A 22958-nucleotide genomic window follows, 5' to 3' on the forward strand; every position below is an offset into this window, starting at 1 on the left:
TTTTCAGTACATGGTGCAATCTGGTGTTCAAAAAAAAAAACAAAAAACCACACACCTTACTACCATTGTTTTAGCTTTTTCCTTTCAAGATGCTTTCAAAACAGAGCACTTATGCTGCCTGTTTCCCACCCTGTCTGGGTGCCACCCAAATCAGTGAGGGCTCAGCAGGCTCTGGGGTGATCCTAAAAACAGGTTTAAACCCTATTTTTCTTGGTAATGCTTCATAGGAGACAGGACCTCTTTTGGGCCATGATCTCTGGCTCAGTCCATGGAGCCCTCAGGAGCTGGGGTATGACATTGGAAAATTATCAGAGCTGAGACCTCTGCTCTTTGGGTTTTCCCTAGGCTGTTCAGAGTGGCACCCTTTCATCCCTTTCATTTTCTGATACAGTGTATGTGCACATTACAACGGTTTCCAGTTAGTTTCTATTTAGTAAAAGTGGCCATATGCCCTACACAATTGTAGCTACATAACCTCCAATGAAAAATGAAGATATTCATGTATACAGTGTTTTAATCCCTTTTGAAAAAAGTCCGACCTTTATTTACCAATTTTTCATTTACCATTAGAATTGGATTTTGAATAATTATCTAAATGTGTGTTTTAACTCTAGATGACATCTGCATAGCTCTGAAAGTTCTGCAGTAGATAGTTGTGCAGTAAGTACCAGTGTTACTTACATGCTTAGCTGATACAGGAAATGAAATATAAAAATTTATCTCTCTTTTCATACCCCTTGGTCAAGAAGTTGGTTGGTTGTATCAAAAAAACCATGCTGGGATATGGCTCTCAAATGCTGCCTCCTGCATGACAGCTCGTGCTGTCAAAAATACCTTGTGAGGGTCTAAGCTGTTTCTTTGTAACTTATCTTTGTGAGTGATTTTTGTGCTTAAAAACCCTAAGCATGTCTTAAATGTCTCATTTAGGGGATTCTTTTTCTAACTTTGTACTGATAAATGTAGAAATCTGAAAACTAATTCGTCAGAAGAAACAGGCTTTGCTTTTATTCTTATCATGCCAATTATTACATAAGACAGTACAGAATTCTACAATTATGAATCAGAGTGGTTCGAGACATTTTTTTTAAAAAAAAGATTTGCATTGAAATTTAATATAGGGAAATAGTTAATTTATTTGTCTTTGTTCTATCATTCTTCATCTGTCATTAGAATGGACTATGGAAAGCCCTCTTCAGAGTTTTCTAACTAATGATTTAATTATTTTATTTGAAAATGTAAGCTACAGAATAATCAATATGTGGTTCTAGAAAAAAATAAACAAGTCTGTTCATCAACCTACATCAATGGGTTGTTTTTTGGAGGGGGTGGTTCTTCTCCTTGGTAGGGGGATGTTATCACATTTCATTAATCTGCTGTCAAATCAAAAACTTAGCAATAAGATTAACACAAGTTCCGTAAGGGTTCATCTCTTGTGCTTTTGATGAATACATTTTCTGTGACCAACTACATCTAAGTAGGTTTTCAAAAATGGGTGAAGATTTAGCACTGTTATTATATAAATATTTATATTATGTACCTCATTGTTAATATATATAAATATTTATATTATATATATCTATGTATGTGTGCAAGACAAGAGCAAGAAACTGTAGTTTTCTGCAAGTGTAATTTGAGGGTGTACATCATAAAGTATATTCTAGCACAATCAACACATTTTATTTTTCTGATTAAGTCCAACTAAAGCCCAACTCAAGAACAGTGACCACAGAATGAACAGATAGCATTTCTCTCTATTAAAAATATTTTGCAGCAAAGTCTATTGAGTGCATAGTAAGTTACAGTGGTCTGCTCTGGAAAGACTGTCAAATTAATGTCTACAGTGTTTGATTTCTATCATTGAGAAGCCAGGGAATATCTTTATCTCCTTCACCCTTTCCTCCCCTCCACTCCCCTTCCCACCCTGCCCCAGAGCCTCCTAGGCTTCCAGGAGTCAGAGGTAAGATAATTTTTCTCTATTTTGTTAGTGAATGGTTAATTCAGTACTTGGTAATTTATAGAAGTCTGATGCAAAAGAACTATTTGTGAAACTTTTGAGGAGGATTGTTTAGTCAAAATATATTTGCATTCTGTAACCTACAAATAAAACAGAGCTTGTTAGTGTCATAAACTTTAAATAGTGTATGTTGCATATAATACATCTCAATTTGTTTTGGAGGACAGGTATAGACAGACCAAAGAGAATACAAATTAAGTTATAGGTCCCCATCTGTCCCCCCAGGATGACAAGTCTAAAGATGATGTCTTTATTCTAATGCATTGAGAAAGCTTGATTTGGAAATTGTGGAGGAAATACAGACATGGAGCTCCACCTGATGCTATAATCACCCCCAGGCTGTCACTGGCATTTTCATGTAGTGCAAATCAGCCTCAGAACACATATAAGCAGTGGTGTAGAGACAGGGCACTAGAACATTGCTTAGGAGAAAGCCTTGGGTAGGTTCAGAAGAATGGACATTTCTCGGACCAAAGGAACAGTAAAATGAGCTAATGCTGGGAAGGGGTATTAGATTTCATCACTGAAGGCCTATGCCAGTTCCTACCAGAGATTTGTACATATCTTGAAACCTTCTTTGAAGCCTCTCTTGCTGACTGCTATCAGAAGTACAATATTGGATTCAGCCAAAAAGACAGAAAAAAAGCAAAAGGCTGCCTCTAAACCTAGGGAGAAGGGTTGTCACTTGGGCTATAGGAGACTGATTTCTTGATCCTGCTTCACAATTGTTATTTATTTATGAAAAATGCAGAGGCTTCAAAAGCCTTTCGAATAGTTCTTTGCAGAGCACCCAGTACCTGTTTATTAGACACTTTCTGTGGAATGCAATACAAATTAGTTCATGTCCTTACATTAAATCAAGTTGAGTGGATGTCTGAGAAAGGCCTTTTGCACTGGACACGAGGAAGTGTGGGTCCCTTTTCATCTGTCCTGATGAGACAGGCAGCCTACAGCATGCTGAGTATGATGGCATGGCTGTTGCTTTGATACCTAACTCCAAACCTGTTGCAAATGAGCAACTTGCTGAATGAAAATTGTATAACAACTTTACAACAATATCCTTTCTGCTTTCAGATGAAATGTAGAGAAATATTTGACTCCCAGACTTACCTTTTTATTCCCTCCCGTATTTCTGCATTAGACTGTACTTTCTCATAGAAAGCATTCTTGTAAACTTGGTTCTCCCTTTCTGGGATGTGCTTCCTCCTTGCATATCCAATCTAACCTGAAGTATTGAATTAGGGCCAGTCAAGACTCCTGTGGCTGAATGTGTCCTGCCTAGATGAGCGTTGATACTCTGAGCTAGTCCTCAACCTTTGTGGTTAGCCACTTCTCAAACACAATCCCATAAAACATCTTAGACTGGGTCTCAATAAAAGTATTAAGTAATCACTTGAGTCCTTGCAGAGTTCTTAATTCCGTGAATTTAAAATGTTGGATGATATGGTCTGTATTTTTGTTTTATAGAGGCTGACCTCATTCCTGAACTGAATGAAAATGAAGAATATGAGGTATAGCATTTGTTTATTTTTCACATAGTATTTCAAATAAATACATTTCAACTAAATTGAATTTATATTCTATGAAAATTTATGAAACTATGACACCAACTGCATGTATTATCTCTATTTCTATAAATATATGTAATTTATGCATATACAGACTTATCTGTTATACTTCTTCCAAGATAACTCTAAAGATACCTCACTATCTTGGTCTCTGGGGCTGAAGATACAGAGAGAAGTAAGGGATATCACTAAAAATTTTTGAAAATGGGGCATTACTTACTGTCACCTCTGAGTGAAGTCTGAGAAAATCATTCATTTAGTAGACTCAAAGCTGTGTTAGGCTTTTTAGTTTGTTTAAAGAGGAGTTTGATTTTGGAATTACTTGTGATAGTCCTTGCACTTATCAACTGAGTAAGGGAGGAAAGGAGGTATGCAGAAGAGATTCATGTGTGTCTGCTAACAGTATGCAGTTAGTTGAATTGAAGGGTTATTCCAAAATTCTTGGAGGGTCATTTGCTCTTCCTTGTTGAACTCAAGTTAGATTGTACAATATAATTCTATTTTACTGAATTTTTCATGTTTTTACCATATCCTCTGCATATTTCATAAGTGGTAACTAGGTTTCCTGCATCCTAGCAAGGAGAGATTTTTAAACAATCTCTAAAACAGATTTTACAACATAAACAGTTCTTTCAGTAAGGTGTACATTTGTATCAAGTGGTCACTCAGAAATTTTCTTTCGGTGTTTCAGTCTATGACCACAATATTCTCACCGAGTGGCAAATCCTTGTTAGTTAAACAGGCAGCCTGTACTTGCCTGTTTATATAATTACCCTCCTATGTATTTTGGACACTGAGTTACCAATAATAGGGCTTTTTTTTCTGTTGATGTAAGAGTATTATATTGCATCTCTCAGGGCAGTAACTGAGTGTCAATGAATGTTAATTGACTTTTACTCAAGCCATGAAAATTTAAAAGTGCAGGCATTGCACTTCAGAAAATAGATTTTCAGAAACAAAGGGCTGTCCAGTCTGATCTAGTTTTGAGGACACACAATTAGGTGCTGCTGTCCCTAAGTTTTAGATATCTAGCTCTTGGAATGAAATCAAAACCTAAGAGGCATGACTGACATCCCTTATATTGTGTAAGTGCACTGGATGTTCCTGGCACAGAGAAAAAGGGGCTGCACTGTGGTTAAAGCCCTCACTCTGGTGTGACTGAATAAAAGCTGACACCTCCTGTTAGCTGAGTGCCCCAGTTTATAGTTTGTCTTATCCTGGGCAGTGATTTCTGAGACTGATAACAGTGTCCCAGACTCCTGTCTTCTGGGTGCTTTTCTCACAACATTATGGTTTTGAATAAAAACAGATGGGTATTGCCACCACATTACCAAGTCAAAAGAAAAGTGAGTTGTAAACTGTATTTTGTGAGAGATTCTGTCCTGCTGGTGTCTCTCAGGGCTATGTATGCCTATAAAATCAGCCCCCTTCAGAAACTCAAGGAATCTCTCATATCTAATTTTCAGCATTGTGCTCAGACAGGCTTGGCTGTAGTACAGCTATAGGTAAGGGCACAGCATGGAGCTGCAGGCACTGATGTGTTTAAGTCAAAACAAAAGTGCTTGGTGAGCAAGTTAGATCCTTCCAAATTACACTTTATGATTTGAGACAGAGAAAGTTGGAGATGGGACAAAAGGACTTGAACTTGGATCCTCAAAGCCTGCCTAAATCATGATTGTACTTAGGCATGAACTTTTTTTTTTCTTTCTTTTTTTTTCTTTTTCTTTTTGGATCTGTCCTTCAAAGTCAAAACCCTAACACATTTTTTTTTCACAAAGTATTATTCATATTCATCAAACAAAGGCTCATAACAGGAACTATCACTCACAACATTTGTGAAACTGTGACACTCATGATGACCATCCTGAAATCTTCTTCCAGAAAACACTGAAGATTCAGCAGATTTAACAACAGGTCATAAATATATTTTGCAAATTCAGTTACTGTGAAAATTAATAAACATCAGGATATTAGTGCAAATCTGTTAGATATTCTGATGGGAAAACCATTTTCTTCATGGATTTGTGCAACATGAACAAATGCATCTTATTAGGAAAGAGATAGATCTTTTTAAATAAAGCAATAAATACTGTGAGTGGGTTTTGTCTCTCAAACAGTAAAAAGACAACATTTAAGAAACTGTTGTGAAACAGGATTTTTTTTTGTCTGCATTGACAATAAGTAATTTTTTGAAGTGGCAAGAGGATACCTGTCCTTGAAGCTAAATATCTTGCTTTAAGATCAGCAGTCTTCTCAACTGCTGGCATGTTTGGCTTCTCTTGTTTCTATGGAACCAGGAAAATGTATTATTGCAGGTTTGGTTTTTGGTTGAGTAGTGTCTATGAAACATTTTTAATTGTCTTCGACTATGATATTTTTTCAAAGGATGAAGTTGAGGAAAAGGAAACAGAGGTGGATGAAGAAACTGCAGTGATTGCTAGAACTGACAGTATAGTAAACCAAATAAGGAGGAAAGATTTCCAGATGACTACATCCAGCTACAGTCAAGAAAACGTGAGAACAAAACCCAATGAAGCTGAATCAAATAGATACTTAACAAGAGAAGAATTGCATGGTAAGGATGTTTTCAAAGCAGTTTATTACCCTACTTCTTCACCTGTTAGTGAAATTTCAAAAGAAGAGGAAGATCATTTTTTGGAATCCCGAACAAGTACTGGAATTCCTCCTCAACGCATTGACTCCACCAAAGGTGTAGAAGAAGAATACATATACCTTTCTTCAGGCACTGAACCGACAAGAATAACCACTACTGGCCATGTTGATGAAGACTTCTTATTGCCTCCCTTTAAACCTCATCAGGAATCTGATGACTTCTGGAGTTCGGGTCTTACCACTTCAGCAAATCTGGTTACAGAGGAGAACTCCCAGGAAGACACTCTTCCTTCAGGAAGCCCAGATACAAGCGTTCATGACGTTCTTTCCCAAGGCTTCATTAAGTATTTTTCAGAAGGTGCAGCACCCTCAAGCTCTGATGAACCTCCAAGACATACTACTTCCACTGATGGAAACGTGTGGTTTCATAATGCTACAGATCTGACAGCTCAGTCTGTTGATGCATCGGATAGCAGGCAATTGTCTCAGACCAGTTACACTGATGCTCATGTAGAGGGATCAAAGGCAGCCACAGTGCCCTATTCCAGCAGCCCAGTGGTTTCACAAGACACCTCAGATGCGGATTTAGAATTGCCACATTACTCTACCTTTGCTTTCTCCTCTGCTGAATTATCACCTCACTCTGTCTCTTCAAGCTCTGGAGAATATGGTTCTGCTTCTGCTGCCAGTGAGGTACTCTCTCAGACAACTCAACCAGTCTATAATGGTGAGATACCTCTTCAACCTTCCTACAGTAGTGAAGTGTTTCCTCTAGTCACCCCTTTATTGTTTGACTCTCAGATGCTCGACACTACCCTTGCTGCATCAGATAGTGATGTGACCTTGCATGCTACACCTGTATTTCCCAGTGTTGATGTGTCGTTTGAACCCACCCTGTCTTCCTATGATGATGTACCTTTGCTTACATTTTCCTCTGCTTCCTCCAGTAGTAAAATGTTTCATCGTCTATATAAAGTTTCTCAGATGTTTCCACAAAGTGCTACTCCAGCTGTTGCAAGTGATAAGGTGTCCTTGCATGCTTCTTTGACATTGGCAGAGGGTGATACATTAATACAGCCAAGCCTTGCTCAATACGCTGATGTGGTGTCGCATCAGACTACTCGTGCTGCTTCAGAGACACTGGTATTTGATCATAATAGAACTCACATATTTTCTCAAGTTGAACCATCCAGCAGTGATTTAAATATGCATGTACTATCTACAGTGTCTGAACTTCCTTATGCTTTGTCTAGTAATGTGGGCTCCCTCCAAAGCTTTACTGTGTCCTATGACTCCGCACAACTCGTGCATGATTCTGTTGACATATTCCGTCGAGGTCCTTTATTTGGCAGCTATAACAATGTACTGGTGCATAAACCTTCTTCTGTAATATCACAAGCTGATACTTTGCTGCAGCCTACGCACTCTCTGTCTAGTGATATGGATTGGTCTGAAGCATACTCTGGTAGTGAGTCCCTTTTGCCTGATACAGATACTTTGCCAGTACTTAACGTTTCTTCCTCTGATTCTGTAGATGAAATTACGTATGAATCATCTGGGTTTAGTGATGTTAATAAGATGCTTCAAAAAGGTGAAGTTATATATGGAGATGAGAGAGAACTGCAAATTTCTTCTTCTTTAAGTGAACTGACTTCCAGCGCTGAAAGTAAAGTGATACCTGAACTTTCTACATCTGTTTCTAATGATGATGTTGTTAAGCAGAATATGGCTCTGCCAGAAAGCCTACTTCCTGTTTCTAGCACAAAGGGAATCCTGCCAGTCTCTCTTGCTTTTCCTACTACTAAGTTATTTGATCATGATATTAGTAAAGTTACAGAAAATCAGCTTTCCGTTCAGCCTTTGCATGTCACATCTCCAGCCTTTGGTGACACTTTGCTTAAGCCTATGCTTAGTGCAAGCTCAGATCAAGCTCTCTCTGCCCCCGCTTATAGCAAACTGTTATCCTCGACACAGTCATACTTTTATGAGACCTCAGCTGCATTAAATAATGAAGCATTACTGCAATCCTCCCAATCTTCTGGCAATGGCACTCTGCTTAACGCTGCTGCAGCTGTGCCTAGTGATCCAATATTGGCTGAAAGCTCCAGGGTTCATAAAGATAGTTCTACATTTGACCAAACACTGCATCAAATGGCACCAGGTTCTGCTACAACTGAAGCCGTGCTGCATTCTACATCTGCACCTTCTGTTGCTGATATATTGTCAAACACTTTTAGTAAGCCCACAGCATCACTTCAAAGTCTATCTGTTTCTTATGCAAGTGAGGAATATGTTTCATCTACTTTGTTTGACAGTGAAGATGTTCAGCAGGTTGTGCCTTCATTGCAGAGTAGCGATGTTTTATTCCAGCTGACCAGTTCAGCAAACACAAATGCCTTCCCCCCCCAAGCAACAAATGCCGTAACAACTCCCTCCCTAACAGGTGACACATTGCCACATGTAGCTACTCCTGCAGACAGCCATATCTCTCCAAGTGTTTTTGAAAGAAGTGAGACTGCCAGTGTGTCTTCAAGTTCTACACTTTGTTCTGATGCTGTTCATATGCCTGCGGTTGTTTCTGATCCTGACGTGTCCGCTCATCACACTCTTCCTTTACCAAATGTACATATTTCTGTTACGGCTGTTCCTTCCAAAAGTGAGATCCCTGTAACTTTGAGTAGCTTGCTGGTTCCTTCTAGAGAATCTTCTGGCTTGTCTCCCAGTATCATGTCCAGTACTGATTTGTGGCCTTCTGTAGTTGAGGATGACTACGATGAATATGATGATGATGGCTTCCCTGTAAGTAACTGCATCTCATGCACTTCCTATAGAGAAGCTCAGGATATGGTAGTAGAGGAACAAAATACAGAGGTAAACAATAACAAGGATCAGAGTAACCTAATTATAAGTTCAAATTCTGAGAAACCTGAAGAAGAAGATAAAACTTCAGCTGCTGCATCAGACAGTCAGATAAACCATGACATGGACAGACGTAATTCTACATCCGTACCAACTTTGGCAGCAAGCATGATACCCAAGAAGTACAACGACCCAACAGTTTTGGAGAACCACATTCAAACTCCTAGTGTACCATTGCAAAAGGCATCAGAGTCTAAGTCTTGGGCTGTTTTTACAAGTGATGAAGAAAGTGGTTCTGGCCAAGGTACCTCAGATAGCCTTAATGATAATGAAACTTCAACAGATTTCAGTTTTCCTGACCTTAATGAGAGAGACACTGAAGGGGCAGTTGAAGCAGGTAACTCAGAATTAACTCCTGGATCATCACTCTCATCAGCCTCATCTGTTACTAGCGAGCACTCATCAGTATTCAACATCTCAGAGGCAGGTTAGTTATGGATAAGTCTAATGAGTATCATGGAAAGCTGTGAGGGGATACATTTGTGCAATAGAGAATGAGAAGGTTTATCTGCCTATAATAAGAAGAGAACATAATAGTGCCAGTGGGTGTAATTAAGAAAGCATTGGGGAATAGGGGGTGCATGCTGAGCTGGCTATCCTGGGAATGCTGCTTCTGGCTAGTTAAAACTGCACCTGAAATATTCTTCCTAAGAAGATTCATGCTCTGCTTTTGGATATATGTGTACTGTCAGCAGAACTTGGGTGGTGCATGACACAAAACCAGAATTTATTTCAATGTTAATTGTTTAATTTTAGTTTTAAAAGTTTAAAGGGGACGTAAGTTTTCTGTAGAAAGGCTAGTGATGCCCTTATGGAAACACACCAGAGGAAACCATCTCTGCCAGTGGAAACATACCTCTGAGACTCTGTTTTTTAACTTACAGCAGCACATTTCCTCCATGTGTTTTGTTCTGTATTTCTAAGATGTATTGAGCAAGGAAGAAGATGCTTCAGTTTGAATCTGATTCATCTTAACTCATAAAAGCATTGATTTTCATTCTTCCTCTGTATGCCACCTTCAGATTTTAGTGAGATGCAGACTTTTTATGCCAGATTTGCATATATACTTGAGGTCAGATAATCCTCTACCTATTTATATTTAGTACAATTTTCCTATTTATTCCTCTTAAATTAAGTGAGAGTATTTGTAATTTGTGATTCCAAGAATATTAGAAGGCAAAAACCAAACCTCACATAGGTAAAAACCTGATAAATCCAAAGCTTTCCCTTTTTTATTTAAAAATACATTGTGAAAAACTTCAAAACTTCGTATTTCCAGACATATGATTTGCATGGCTTCTTGTGAAAGTACTGAAAAATCCAAGAATAAAGTCAGAAACAATACCTATGTTGTTTGAGGAAAAACATCACTCCAAAAACTGAGGTTAAATCAGTGTTTTACTTAATAATTTACCTTCCACTTAGTACTCACAGCATCTGCAGAGGGCAGTATAATCCAACTTAATCCACAAAAGAATGGCATTCACAAAGAATGAAATTTTCAGCTCAGTCTTACAAATACACACTTAAGCACGAGGTCATTATTACTTGTGAGAAACAGAATACTAATTTGAAAAGACAGTAAATAGCAGCTCTGTGCAGTTGGGACTAATAGAATGTGAAATACAGAACATAAAAATTGAAATAAAATTTAAAAAAACATTCTGAAGTAGAGTAGAAAACATCCTGAAATTAACAGGAGTCCTAACAAGGTAGGTGTTATAAAACTGAACCAATAAGTGAATTACTTCGGTAGGTAAGTAGTTACTGTATTATGTAACTAACGTAACATTTCTTTAAAAATCAACAAAAATAACATCAGTATTTCAAAGCTCATATTACTAGTATGAATGAGTGTTACTATAAGAGATTTATAGTTTATGTAGTGGGTGTCATTTGAATTGTTACTGCTAGTAATTCAGAAAGAATTATACATGACTGGAGAAGTAGTAGTATAACAGACTTAGAGTTTGTCTTCTAGATATTATTGAAAGACATTATACAGTATCATTTCATGTACGTTATTTTTTCCATAAATGATGCCAAATATTGTCTTTTAATAAACTGAAGATTGAATGTGAGTATGTCTAACATGGTGTCCTGTAAATCAAAGACATCTTGGCTTTAATTCAATTATAAAGCAAAGAAAAAAAAAACAAAACCAAAACACAAAAACACAAAAAAAAGCCCCACCACCTCCTCAGCTGAGAACGAACTTACACATTACACTGAATCCACCAGAAATTGATGAAATGCCTTCTTGTTTTGACCAGTACAGAAAAAAAATATTGCAACTTTCCCAGTCTTTGCTGTTTTCTATTCATATTTATGCTTGTTTTGAATGAGGGCTTTCTCCTGAAGACCTCTATGGCTTCCCAAACTTTTCAACCTCTGTTGATACAAAGAATCCAAACACATCAGTTATTAGGGAGCAAAGCAATCTATTATAGGTGAGACTGCCTTTTCACCTGCCATCATTGGAGAGATGGCCAAGTAGGCAAGAAACCCACTGTTACAGAAGAATCCTGCTCTTTGTTCCCCATAGAAGAAATGTTGTTAGGACTTGGTCATGCAGTTTGAAGGAACCATCTCACCACCCAGATAAAACTGGGGTTTACACTGTAAATTAGTCCATAGTTGGATAAGCAAGTACGAATGCTTCAAAGGGATCATATTCTGATCTCTCGTGCATACATGTGGTTTCTTCTGAACTCAGCAGGAAACACTGATGTTAGCCTGCTCATCACAAACTGGGACACATTTTTCAGAAGCGACTTGTCCCTGCTATCACTTTGTACACTAAGCTACAGGATTCGAAGTGTAGTGGTTGGTTGGGGTATTTGAGTACCTGAACTAAAACCAAGAAGATGCTTGCAAGATCAGAGCCTAGAACTTTTTGCATATAAAGCCCTGAATGCCCCTAAACTCAAGAAAATGGAAGCAGAGATGCCTGGAAATCTGTACTGTGGTGAAGCTGTTTGGTTTTTGACATTGTATTTAGCACATGTACTTTCATATAATTTTTTTTTCCCCCAGATACAACTCCATTCCCTCCTCCCCTTTGTCTGAAAGCTTTTTATTCATGTAGAATAGGTCCCTTGAAAGGACTGCAGCTGATTTCTAGACAGCAAAATTCTTCTCCCGTACAGAATATTGATTAAATTAGAAATGTTCATAAAAGCAGAAAGCATTTTTAGAAAACCTGAGTTTAATTGTAACAATTTCAAAAGTGTTTCTTTCTCTGATTTAACTCATATAATGGTTGCAGATCACAGTAGATGGCATAGAATGAAAAAAAAATTAGTCGTACAGATTCCCGTGCCCAAATATTTCTGTCATCCAGCATTACAGGGCTGGCAGAAATGTGAAATCTAGATAACATCTCATATATAATTTGATAACATGTAGGGGTGGAGGTAGGAAATTTCATTCTGGTTCTACTATGGATCCAGGAGAAAGTCCTGCAATTGGATGCAATGGAAGCAGGATGAATCTGTAAGGCAAATTTCAGAGTGGAAAATGTATTAAAATACAAAAGGCTTACATGCAACACAGCAAGCACATAGGAAATATTTTAAGAAATTTTTCCTGTTAATATTTTAGTCAAAGAAGTGGTTTGCATTATATGAATGACAGTTTAATAATATCTAAGTATTCTTTACACATTCCTATATTATATATTTAGATTCCTTAGTTCAGTTGGCTTTCAGCTAATACACAGATGAAAATAAAAAGCTTTCTTCTATATTTTAACAACAATCTGCTATTCTTACAAAGAGAAGTCTCCACTGCTGGAAGGCTGAATCACATAAGCTTGAACACTTTGCTTTACCCTCTGTCTGCTTATTTTCTGTAAGCTGGTTTGCAAATGATATACTTTCTGTGGTACATAGTAAAACATAGAGGTAAGTAATATTAAGTAGACTCATAATTATAAGACACATTCACTCGTGCTGTGCATTTGTCAGTATTTAAACTTGGATTGTTTCAATTTTCTCTGACTGCAGAGGCAAGTAATAGTAGCCATGAGTCTCGTATTGGTCTAGCTGAGAGTCTGGAATCAGAGAAGAAGACAGTTATACCACTTGTGGTCGTATCAGCCCTGACTTTTATCTGTCTAGTGATTCTTGTGGGTATTCTCATATACTGGAGGTAAGTTGTTTTTTGGTTGTTTTGGTTTGGGGTTTTTTTCAGTTCCAAAGAGCTCTTATTTGAAAAATGTGGCTGACATTACTGAACTGCTTTACAAGACGGAGACAGGTTTTGGTCTCTCGCCACGTTTTTGTATTGCTTCAAGTGCTGCAAGCTGACAAAATGGGGTGGTTTCTGTCCAAAATGCTCAGCTACAGCTCTTTTTGGTTGCAGAAAGTTGAACCATTGGAAATAGTTTATTTCCATTTTGAGATATTTTAGTTAAATTCCTTGTGATTATTAATGCCTAGAAGACGAGTAATTTAGCAGAGCACTGGGAAGAACGGGGGGGAGATAAAAAAAATAAATAGCATGTCATGATTTTGTTTCCTATCTTTCCAGTCCTCTAACAGCTAAAAAAATACAGTTGTCAATTTAGGATTAGAATCTATGCTCTTCAGCAGGACTCTGTGAATAAGCAATTCAGTAAGTGTACAGGACTGCAGGAGTGTGCTGTAGTTCACATTGCAAGACAGAAACGAGATAGTATAATAGCATAAATGTTTTAAGATTTCTTACTGAGTAATACTTAAGATCTGTGATTTAAAAATTGTTCTACTTTTTCATTCTGCCTTTCTCTGAAACAAAATTTGCCCCCAGCCTTTCAAAACATGCACCAAGTGACTAATGGTTTGCATGTGTACACACATTCAGGTTCCCTGATGGAACTGTTTCTCTGTGACCTGGTAGGTTGAGAAGACTTTAAGAAAAAAGAATTAGGCTAAAGAGAAGTGTTTGATATAAAACATCATAATAAAATAATCACTAAGTGCAAAAAACTGTATACTTTGAAATAAAACAGACCAGTAGCACAGATTTCTTCTGTACAGCTGAAATCTCTTGTCAGAGGGGGTGAGAACAAGAGTGGCTGCATTTACATCACCTTGTGGGCATGGTCTTGCTCTGTGCTAACCCCAAACTGTGTCAGGTCTTATGTGAAGAAATGCAAGTGGACCTGAGCTAAAAGAATACCAGGAATCTGGTTGGCCATATGACAGTATGTGGCAGTACTTAAGCATTTTGCTCTGTTTCATTGGTTCTAGGTAAAGCCAGGAGGTCTTCCTAAGGACACATCTGTTTAAACTCTTCATAGGGCTTTCAAAATCCATACAGAACCCCAGCACTTTCTCAAGTGTGCAGACTTGCCAGGAAGAAAACATAGAAGGGAGAAATAAGTTGCAAAAACTTTCTGGAGATTTGTGTTTGGTGATTTCTGTGAACCTGATCCTGTTACTGGTTCTGCAATGCTAAAGTGTAAACTTGCAGCAAGAAACAGGACCTTAATCTTCCAGGAGATGTACAAACAAGGGCAAAGACAGGCCCAAACATCTTGCAGATGCTTCTGGAGCTTGTTTTCTCTGCTTTTTTTTCCTGCCCAATCATGCTTAATCTAAAATATATAAAAATGTTGGGGAACCAGGAACTAGACCCCAGACTGCTCTTTCCAAGCTACTGACTACTGTAATCTTTAGGCTATGGTGTTCTGGTTGTGCTTATTGACTTATCTTCTAGTCTCATGACACTTTTTTTTTCTTTTTAATTGGCCTAGCAGGTTATGTCCCACATGGGAACAGATTGCTTTCCATTCCTGAAAACCTGAACACACTGTGTTTTAAGAAACTGAGTTCAAGCTTCTTTTGCTCCACATAAGCGTTCCAGTGAGTCAGAGAGCCTCTGGCATGATAAAAGACACTTTTCAACAATGAATTTTCAGCGGGATTCCTGTTTTTTTCTAAAAAAAAGTACTTAATGGCCATAGAATCACACAACTTATTTCTCAGTTTATGTCTAGTTGGATGATTACAGTGTCCATCACAGGATTTCTAGCTAACCACTTTTATATTGAGCACCTTTTCCTGTCATTAATGTTACACAACATGAACATTCATATCCATCTTCCAAAGGGTTACTGGCCTGAAGCTAAATAGTGTTTGAAATCTGTTTGCCAAACAACACCATGCATTTTAAGATCCAGATTGTACAGTGCAGTTCTAGTAATCCTACACGTTACAAGCTTGTTTTTGTCAAATAACATTGTGTTCATTTTGTATTCTTTCTCTGGGAATGAACAATTCTGTAACATAGGGCTTTCAAAATCAAACAAAAATCCTGTTAGCAGTAATATCTTCTTGAACTTGGATTTAATCTTTTCTGTATTTCTTGTGTACTACAAAATAAAATACGGAGGTCTTTTTTTGTTAATCCTCACAAAAATTTTCTTGGCATTTTGATAACACCAGTAATGTGTTTTCTGCTTCAGAGCAATGAAATATAAACTGTACATATTGTAGGTAGGACTTTGTGTTTCTCTTCCAAAGATGTTGAGACCCTCATGACTTTTTCAATTAGAATATTAACAGTACTGCTATGCAGCTTATTCCTTGAGAATACTAATACAAACTCTATAAGCATTTTTATGGTTAGATCTGTTTAATTTTGAAGTAATTGATATAAGCTGCTGATGTTTCTTTTCATAATGCTTTCTTTTTATGTGAGCCAATTATTTTAATTTATTAATATTCATAAAAAGTTTAGATTTACATGGAGTTTTTCTATATTCCTTTGGCAACAGTACTCAAAAAATTCATTGGTCTGTTGTGGGTATTTGAGTGAACAATGCATTTAGTTGTTTCCACTATTGCCTCCTAATGTGAATATACAAAAAGACTGTTTAATATGCAAAAGGTTTGTTAAATGGTTTGAAAACTACCAAGAGGGGCAAGTTCCAGTTTCTCGAGGTTAAAAAGAGGAAAAATTATTTTGTTCTTCACTCTGATGACTTGTATCAGAAAAATAAGTCTGTACCATCTGTTGTTTGGGTTTGGGTTTGGGTTTTTTTTTTTACATGAAATTGTTAATCAGCACTTGAGGAAATTCCCCAGTCTCTTCACTGTCTCATTAGGCATGATTTCAATCTTTCTGTAATAAAATACTAATTTCTCTGACAGGAAAGAAAACTTTTAGTAGCAATATTGTCTAAAGATTTTCTAAGTGTCAGTAGGAAAAAACACAATTTTGAACTACTCTAGTTCTGTCTGTCAAATCTTTTGTAATTGAAGCAATGTCATTTTCCTTTCATTTCTTCAGCATGATTAAGATTACAGTGGAATAAACAAGGAGATTCTTTTCCCTGGCTTTTTAATGGCCTTGTCATCCACATGGATTTTTTTATAGTTTTAGAGATAAGTTTTTATCCAAATCTAGACTCTGTCCATCTCCATATCTTTCATCTTTACTGAGTTCTTGCAACAGAGATGCAACAAGAATATTTAAATCTCCTTGTTCTGTTTTTTTAATTTCTGTATGGCTTTATTATCCCCATTATGCTACATTAACCTTATCTGTTAGCTCCTATCTAAGTTGCTCTGTGCCAACTTATACTGGAAATTGTTTCTTCTTGTGTGTACTCCTTTGGAACAATTCACAGAAGTGAATAAACCTGGTGAACTGATATAAAGGAATAAATGTCAGGCTATTTGTGCAGATCAATTTTTATAATGTTTATCATAAAAAGAGCTTGGAAAACAGTACAATGGTAACAGTTATCAGTGAGAGCTGCACCATTCAAAATTCTTTTTCAAGAAATATGTATGAATCTCAGTAGACTAGCTCTCTCTTCCCAACCCATGACAGACAACAACCTAAGTAGTGATTTAAAATTTATATTTCCTCTAGCACCCTGTATCTTTGAAACAGAGCTGTCAGAGAATGTTCATTCTCTTATTCACAACTTCATCTGATGCTTTGAGTCCTGTGTTAGGGTTATGGGAACTGGGCTGAGAAACCTTTCTAAGGATAGTTAAATTTCCATGTGCAGAGACATAGTAAAAACAGGTTTAAACTTAAAAATGCTGCACTCATCCATCCACAAAGGAAAAACTCCTTGACTAGGTGACATCAAATTACAAAAAAGTGTAATAAAATTTGAAAATTAACATTTCAGCTGATGAGCACTTTAAATTAATTACAAACATTTAAAAATTGAATAATTTGAATCACTGGATTTATTGAGAATCCATCCAAAGTCCTTTGGAACCATCATATCTTTCACTGGTCAGAACCATTCAAAAATAGATTCTGGTTTGACATATATTGAAAGATACACTATGAGCACGGAATGCCCTGAAATTTTCAGAGAAAGAAGTAGTTGTGCCTCTAAGGCCATTCTGGGTGAGTAGTGGGTGTGCAAACCATACTGTCACAGCTGCCTCTGACTGCAAAGGTTCAGCTCCCTTCCTCAGCTGGCAGGAGGTGAGGGGGGAACACCCAGAGCCACGGTGTGTTGGCTGCCTCTGTGTCAATCCCAGTCCCTGCCCGGGGGGAGAAGCAGGCAGCACATGTCCTCTGCCAAGACTCAGGGGCCCACATGCCAGAACTGTATCCTCTGCAGTCTGAGATGCAGTCTCTTACTGAGTTGTTCATATATAAGTGTTCATTCAGTACAGTTTCCCTTCTGAAGAGCTGCTGCTGCATGCCTCCCAGCACAGATACAGACACTAATTAATTCACTGCCTTAGCACTATCTCCAAATATAAAGTGTGTGTATTTGAAGAAGAGCAGTGTCTAAATTACAAATTACAGTTTTAGGTTGAAGATCTAAATGCTGTGATGAAAAGTGTAAATTAAATAATCAGGTTATCACTGAGTGATGGGACCTTTGTCTGGAAGTTTGAAATAGTCACCACTTTTTTCATTAACAACAAGTGATAATTAACAAGACATGGTTATTAACATTAGGTTTAGTCATGAAGGCTTTCACTGCTGATGCAGAAGCAGATGGAGTGCCTATTTGTGAGTCTTATTACAGGTTAAGTCAACTGCTATGAATTCCTCTCCCAAATGTGCTAAGAGTGTAATTTATTTTCAGCCACAATAAGCTTGTTAAAGATTAAAGACAGTGGCTCAGTAAGGGAAAGTTAATGTCTGACATATTATGGGGATATTTTAACTACTGATTTAAATGTGAAAGCCATCATGCTAATGACATAGGGTTTATATCAACCTTTTCTCAAGCAAGGAGGTGACAAAACTCTGTGATGTTAGACCATAAACTTAATGTATGATCATTGTTCATGAGCAGTAGGCATTAGAGGGAAGACTTTATTTGGTTTTAAAGCTTTAATCATAGAACTATAGAATAGTTTGGATTGAAAGAGACTTTTAAAAGTCATTGAGTCCAGCTGCCCTGCAATAAGCAGGGACATCTTCAGCTAGCTCAGGTTGCTCAGAGACCCATCCAACCTCACCTTTTATGTTTTCAGGGATGGGGCATCTGCCATTGCTCTAGCCAACCAGTTCCAGTAAGGCTGGTTGGCATGTTGGGTTGGTTGGTGCTGTTTTTAATAAACACAGTACATCAGCATTGTCTGTGTCCAGCAGGCAGGGCCAGACTTTCCAAAAGTATTTTTTGATGTGAAGTGCTTTGATAATTGCAATACTTGATGTCAAAGTACCAATATTTTGATACTTGATGTGAAGTACATACAGACTCTTACAGACATTTTGCATGCAGACCTATGGCTGACTCTTGAGCATTATGGTAGCAGCCACTGACTGTATGGGATTAGAGCCTCTATAAGATGTTAGAGCCTCTTTAAAAGTTATAAAGATATTCCCAAGCACATCCTGAGTGTGTTCTTGGCCTGCATCCAAAATTTCCATTTCTAAGTAAAACTAAGTACCTAATGGATAGAGATACTCCAAACATGTAATGCCAGTCCAAGGCTCCTCCATGACTGTCACAAATACTCTTTTAGAGGACTCTAGCTGGACTCCAAATTTAGTTGTCACATGAATTACCAGAACTATTTTTAATGCCACAATTTTCCCTTTATTGCAGCTGTTCACTTTTTCTTGTGTTTCAAGAGAGTCTGCATTGTACAGACAGAAAATTTCCAACATATTCCAAGAGTGTGAGCACGTTTCCCAGATGCTTAATTCAAAGACCCTTACCAAAGTCTTTATGAACTACATTTATGGTTCTAGAAAGAATTAAAATATCTGCATATTTCCTATCTACTTCTCAAAGTAGCCTCAAAACTTCATTTTTTATTATAGCAATTACATAAGGAGCTTTATCCATGTGGTGATACAGGAACAGTAGTACAAAAGAATTTAAAACACCAGTGATTGCACAAAATAGCAAAAGGTCATGGCTTCAGTAGCTTCAGCTAAAATCTTTGAAGAAGCAGAATCTTGTAAATATAAAGTGAGATTAATATTATCCTGATGCATACATTTCCTTTAAATTTAATTATTAATGAATAATGGTTCAAATAGATTGTGACCCAGAGTAAAGATTATTATTAGCATGCCTAATCGTGTGGAGATTTTTTTTAATTAAGCAGGCTTTGTGATGCTTACAGCAGCAGTTTGTTGTTTAGTCCCTTGAATAGCTTGGACTCTTAGCATCTTAGCAGATGCTATTCTTATTATCTTCACATCTGGATTACAGCACAGATCCAAATAACATTGGGGGTAGTAGTTCAGGTTCATTCAGTTTATATTTATCCTTCAATGTTTGCAACATAGCTTCTCCTGGCATTATAAAGTCCCTTCTTTCTGTCTGTCAGCTTCGGGCAGTCCTCTGTGTTTAAGGTGTCCCTCAGTGTTGCAATTACCTGATGGAAAAGTTGTTCAGCCCAGTCGTAACAGTTCCAGAGCCACCGTTTTGGCTGTTACAGGGCATGTTGCCTTTTATTGCATTTCTGTGTCTGCAATAAAATTTATCAGTGAATAACCAGAACTGATCTTCTACACTGCTCTTCGGATAGCATAGTCACATGAAAGGGAACAGTAATTATGGTTGTGAATTTGGATAAGCAAGGAAAATTTTGGCTTTTTTATTAATTGGACCTGTGGTTCAGCATCAGTAGCTCCTGATGCAGAGTTCCTCTTCCAGCTTTCACTATGTTTGATGTGTGTTCTGTCTTCTGCCTCTGTTATAGGTAGAGGTGCACAAACTATGTATTATGCTGAGCTAATGTAGTATCTTCAAGTTGTATGAGTAATTTGGTGATATGTTGGGAGAATACTTATATTACAGCAGTAGTGTTTGACGCTCAGCAAAAACTATTTTTCAGAACTGTGATTTCCTTCTGACTCAATAATGCCATAATTCCTAAAGGTGTTAGCTAATGTTTTATTTTGTGCAATATTTATTTATGTTTCTTCTCCTCTAGGAAATGTTTCCAGACCGCTCACTTTTATTTAGAAGATAATACGTCACCTCGAGTGATTTCTGCTCCCCCAGCTCCAATATTTCCAGTCTCAGGTATTTCTTGTCAACTGCTCTGTGACTTTGTGTTAGCTCTTGGTAGATACTGCCTTGTGTCTATATGAATTCTTCACTTACTGTAACTTCTGTAAACCAAGGAGTTGTACTCTTTTCTACTTGCAGACATAGATGTACTCGACAGATGTAGAGACAGGTATTACTGATATACTCTCGTGTAGGTAACAAAGAAAGGGAAATATTCTCACCTTACAGAGTTGCCTCAAAGCTACTCTGCCTTTTAGGCATTCGAGATGCAGCCTCACTAAAAATGACTGCTAGTGGAGCCACATGAAATACTCGAAGTTGCTCTAGTTCAGTCACAAAGCAGAGGATTATACCAGCAGCATATTCTGCTGTATTTCTGCCTTTAATTGAGTTTCTCAGCTATGTATAGAACGTGAGCAGCAGGACCAATCTCATCTGTCTGTTTAATTTGCAATTAGTGTTTTCTTTAACTTACAGATTTTACTAGCATTGTTACTACTGGTAAAGTTCTCTGTGAGCCTCTTGTAAAAATGACATACAAGCACAGAATAATATTAGCATCTTCTGCTACCACAGAAGAAGCTGTTTCTTTTCTTTCCTCCTCAAAGAATATCAGAGGAACACATGCAGCCCTGGCAGCTTTTTCAATCTGAGTAGAATGAAAATTTACCTCAAATAGATAAATTTTGCAGCAGATCCTGAGCCACATATTCACCTATGAGGAAAGGATATGTTGTTCCACGACTATTGCTTATGCAAATTTTACTATGACACAGGGGGATACACAATTCCCTTGGAATGACTAAGGAAATCAAAGTCATCCCTTGTAAACACAGTTAATGAAATAAATCCCAAACATTAGACTTGTAATGGAATTGCAGGCATCTTTAAATATGCTTCTTGCATTGACTGCTATTGTTAGGAGTTGTATAGCCTTTTTCTAAATAGTACGCAGGGATATAGCTTGGTATCAGAAAATATGTGATTATATATCAAGTGACAATCTCTATAGGAAATCTCTGCTCTTACTCTCTATCATTAACTATTGCAGTACAACAGTATCATTTTCTTGCAATTTTTCCTGACCAGGTTGCCTCAGGGAGATCGTGATTTCCATTGCCATAAGACAGAATTGTACTTAAGTTATTCTGAGTGCTTAAAACATGTGGACTTATGCTGGAGGTTTTCCTTCTGAAATACTGATAAATACTAACTTAAAGAGAAAACTGTTTATAAGTAACTGAAAGGTAGATAAAATATTTTATGGAAAAATCTGCAAGAACTGTGGAAATATTTTTGTTTCATTTTTTGTTCAATAGGCATCAAGTGAGCAGTTTTTGTGCTTTCTATTGCGCAAGTGTTTCAGCAGTGTATTTTCACTGGGTGTAATTCAGTCTGTGATATAATACTGGCAAAGAGCATAGAGCAGGAAGAGCATTTTGTGACTGCTAAGCTTAAATTTCTATTATAACTATTACTAAAAGCACACTCCACAGATCTCATTTTATACTAGGTTTTCATTTTGTGGGTTTTGATTGGCAGAGATAGAAGAACAGAAATTACAGAAATTGCCCTGCCATTTCTCAGAATAATTCAAAGATGCATTCAGAACAAATAATGAATTACACATTAATATCAGGATGCACTATCAAACTTTAAGTGGTTTGAAGTGATACCTGCTATCCAGATAGAAAATATGTTCCTGGAGTCAGAAATTATTGAACTGGGAGATTAGAACAGGCAAGGAAATTAAACAGCAATTGCACCAAACCTGAGGTCTCTTTCTCCCTTATTTAGGGTCATTTGCCTTCCCTTCTGGTTTTAGGTTTGCCTATTTAGTAAAATAAATACTTGAGGCTAGGTTTCATCTCCAAAATGTGAAGGTAGTGTTACACCATTGTTCAACTTTTCTTCGGCTTGACTGGATAAATTAATTTTTTGTATTCAGGTCCTTTCATGTAAGTGGAAGACCAGGTGGATATCAGTACAATTCAACAAATTCTTGGTACCTGAAAGCAAAAATTATTAGGTGGTTGAAGAGATGCTGAACATCTGTTGATGTAAATAATATCTCCTCGTACTGTTTTTTATGTTTCTTTCTCATATGAAATAGTGATGAAATTACAAATTATCAAATTTTAATCCACGGAAGGCTTTAAAACCAAGATATTCTTCAGAACCAAAGTAGCTCAAATAATGTCATCCTTTTACAGGTAATTAACAGAACAGATGACTTTGTCTACATAGTATATTTGCAGGAAAGAGAAGATTAAAAGTTCCAAAGGTTTCTGACATGATTCCTAATGAATGTTCTACACAACAGTGTTTTTCTGTATTTGCACAAGATTAAAAAATGTTCTAAAATATAAACATCAGATGGAAAATTCAGACT

The 22958-nt window shown here is 37.2% G+C and overlaps 1 protein-coding gene across 7 annotated transcripts in view; it reads left to right on the top strand.

Moving 5' to 3' along the window:
- PTPRZ1 (protein tyrosine phosphatase receptor type Z1) overlaps positions 1 to 22958 on the top strand; it is a 125686-nt gene that overhangs the window by 84577 nt on the left and 18151 nt on the right. For 4 of the 7 annotated variants that reach the window (XM_071733747.1, XM_071733745.1, XM_071733744.1 and 1 more), the window contains exons 11-14: positions 3482 to 3525; positions 5968 to 9541; positions 13122 to 13266; positions 20487 to 20578. In XM_071733747.1, coding sequence (XP_071589848.1) covers positions 3482 to 3525; positions 5968 to 9541; positions 13122 to 13266; positions 20487 to 20578 — 3855 coding nt within the window. The remainder of the gene's footprint in view (positions 1 to 3481; positions 3526 to 5967; positions 9542 to 13121; positions 13267 to 20486; positions 20579 to 22958) is intronic. The other 3 variants (XM_071733750.1, XM_071733749.1, XM_071733748.1) reach the window with 2 other exon arrangements.

This window comes from Heliangelus exortis, chromosome 1, assembly GCF_036169615.1.
Source record: "Heliangelus exortis chromosome 1, bHelExo1.hap1, whole genome shotgun sequence".
Classification (NCBI taxonomy): domain Eukaryota; kingdom Metazoa; phylum Chordata; class Aves; order Apodiformes; family Trochilidae; genus Heliangelus; species Heliangelus exortis.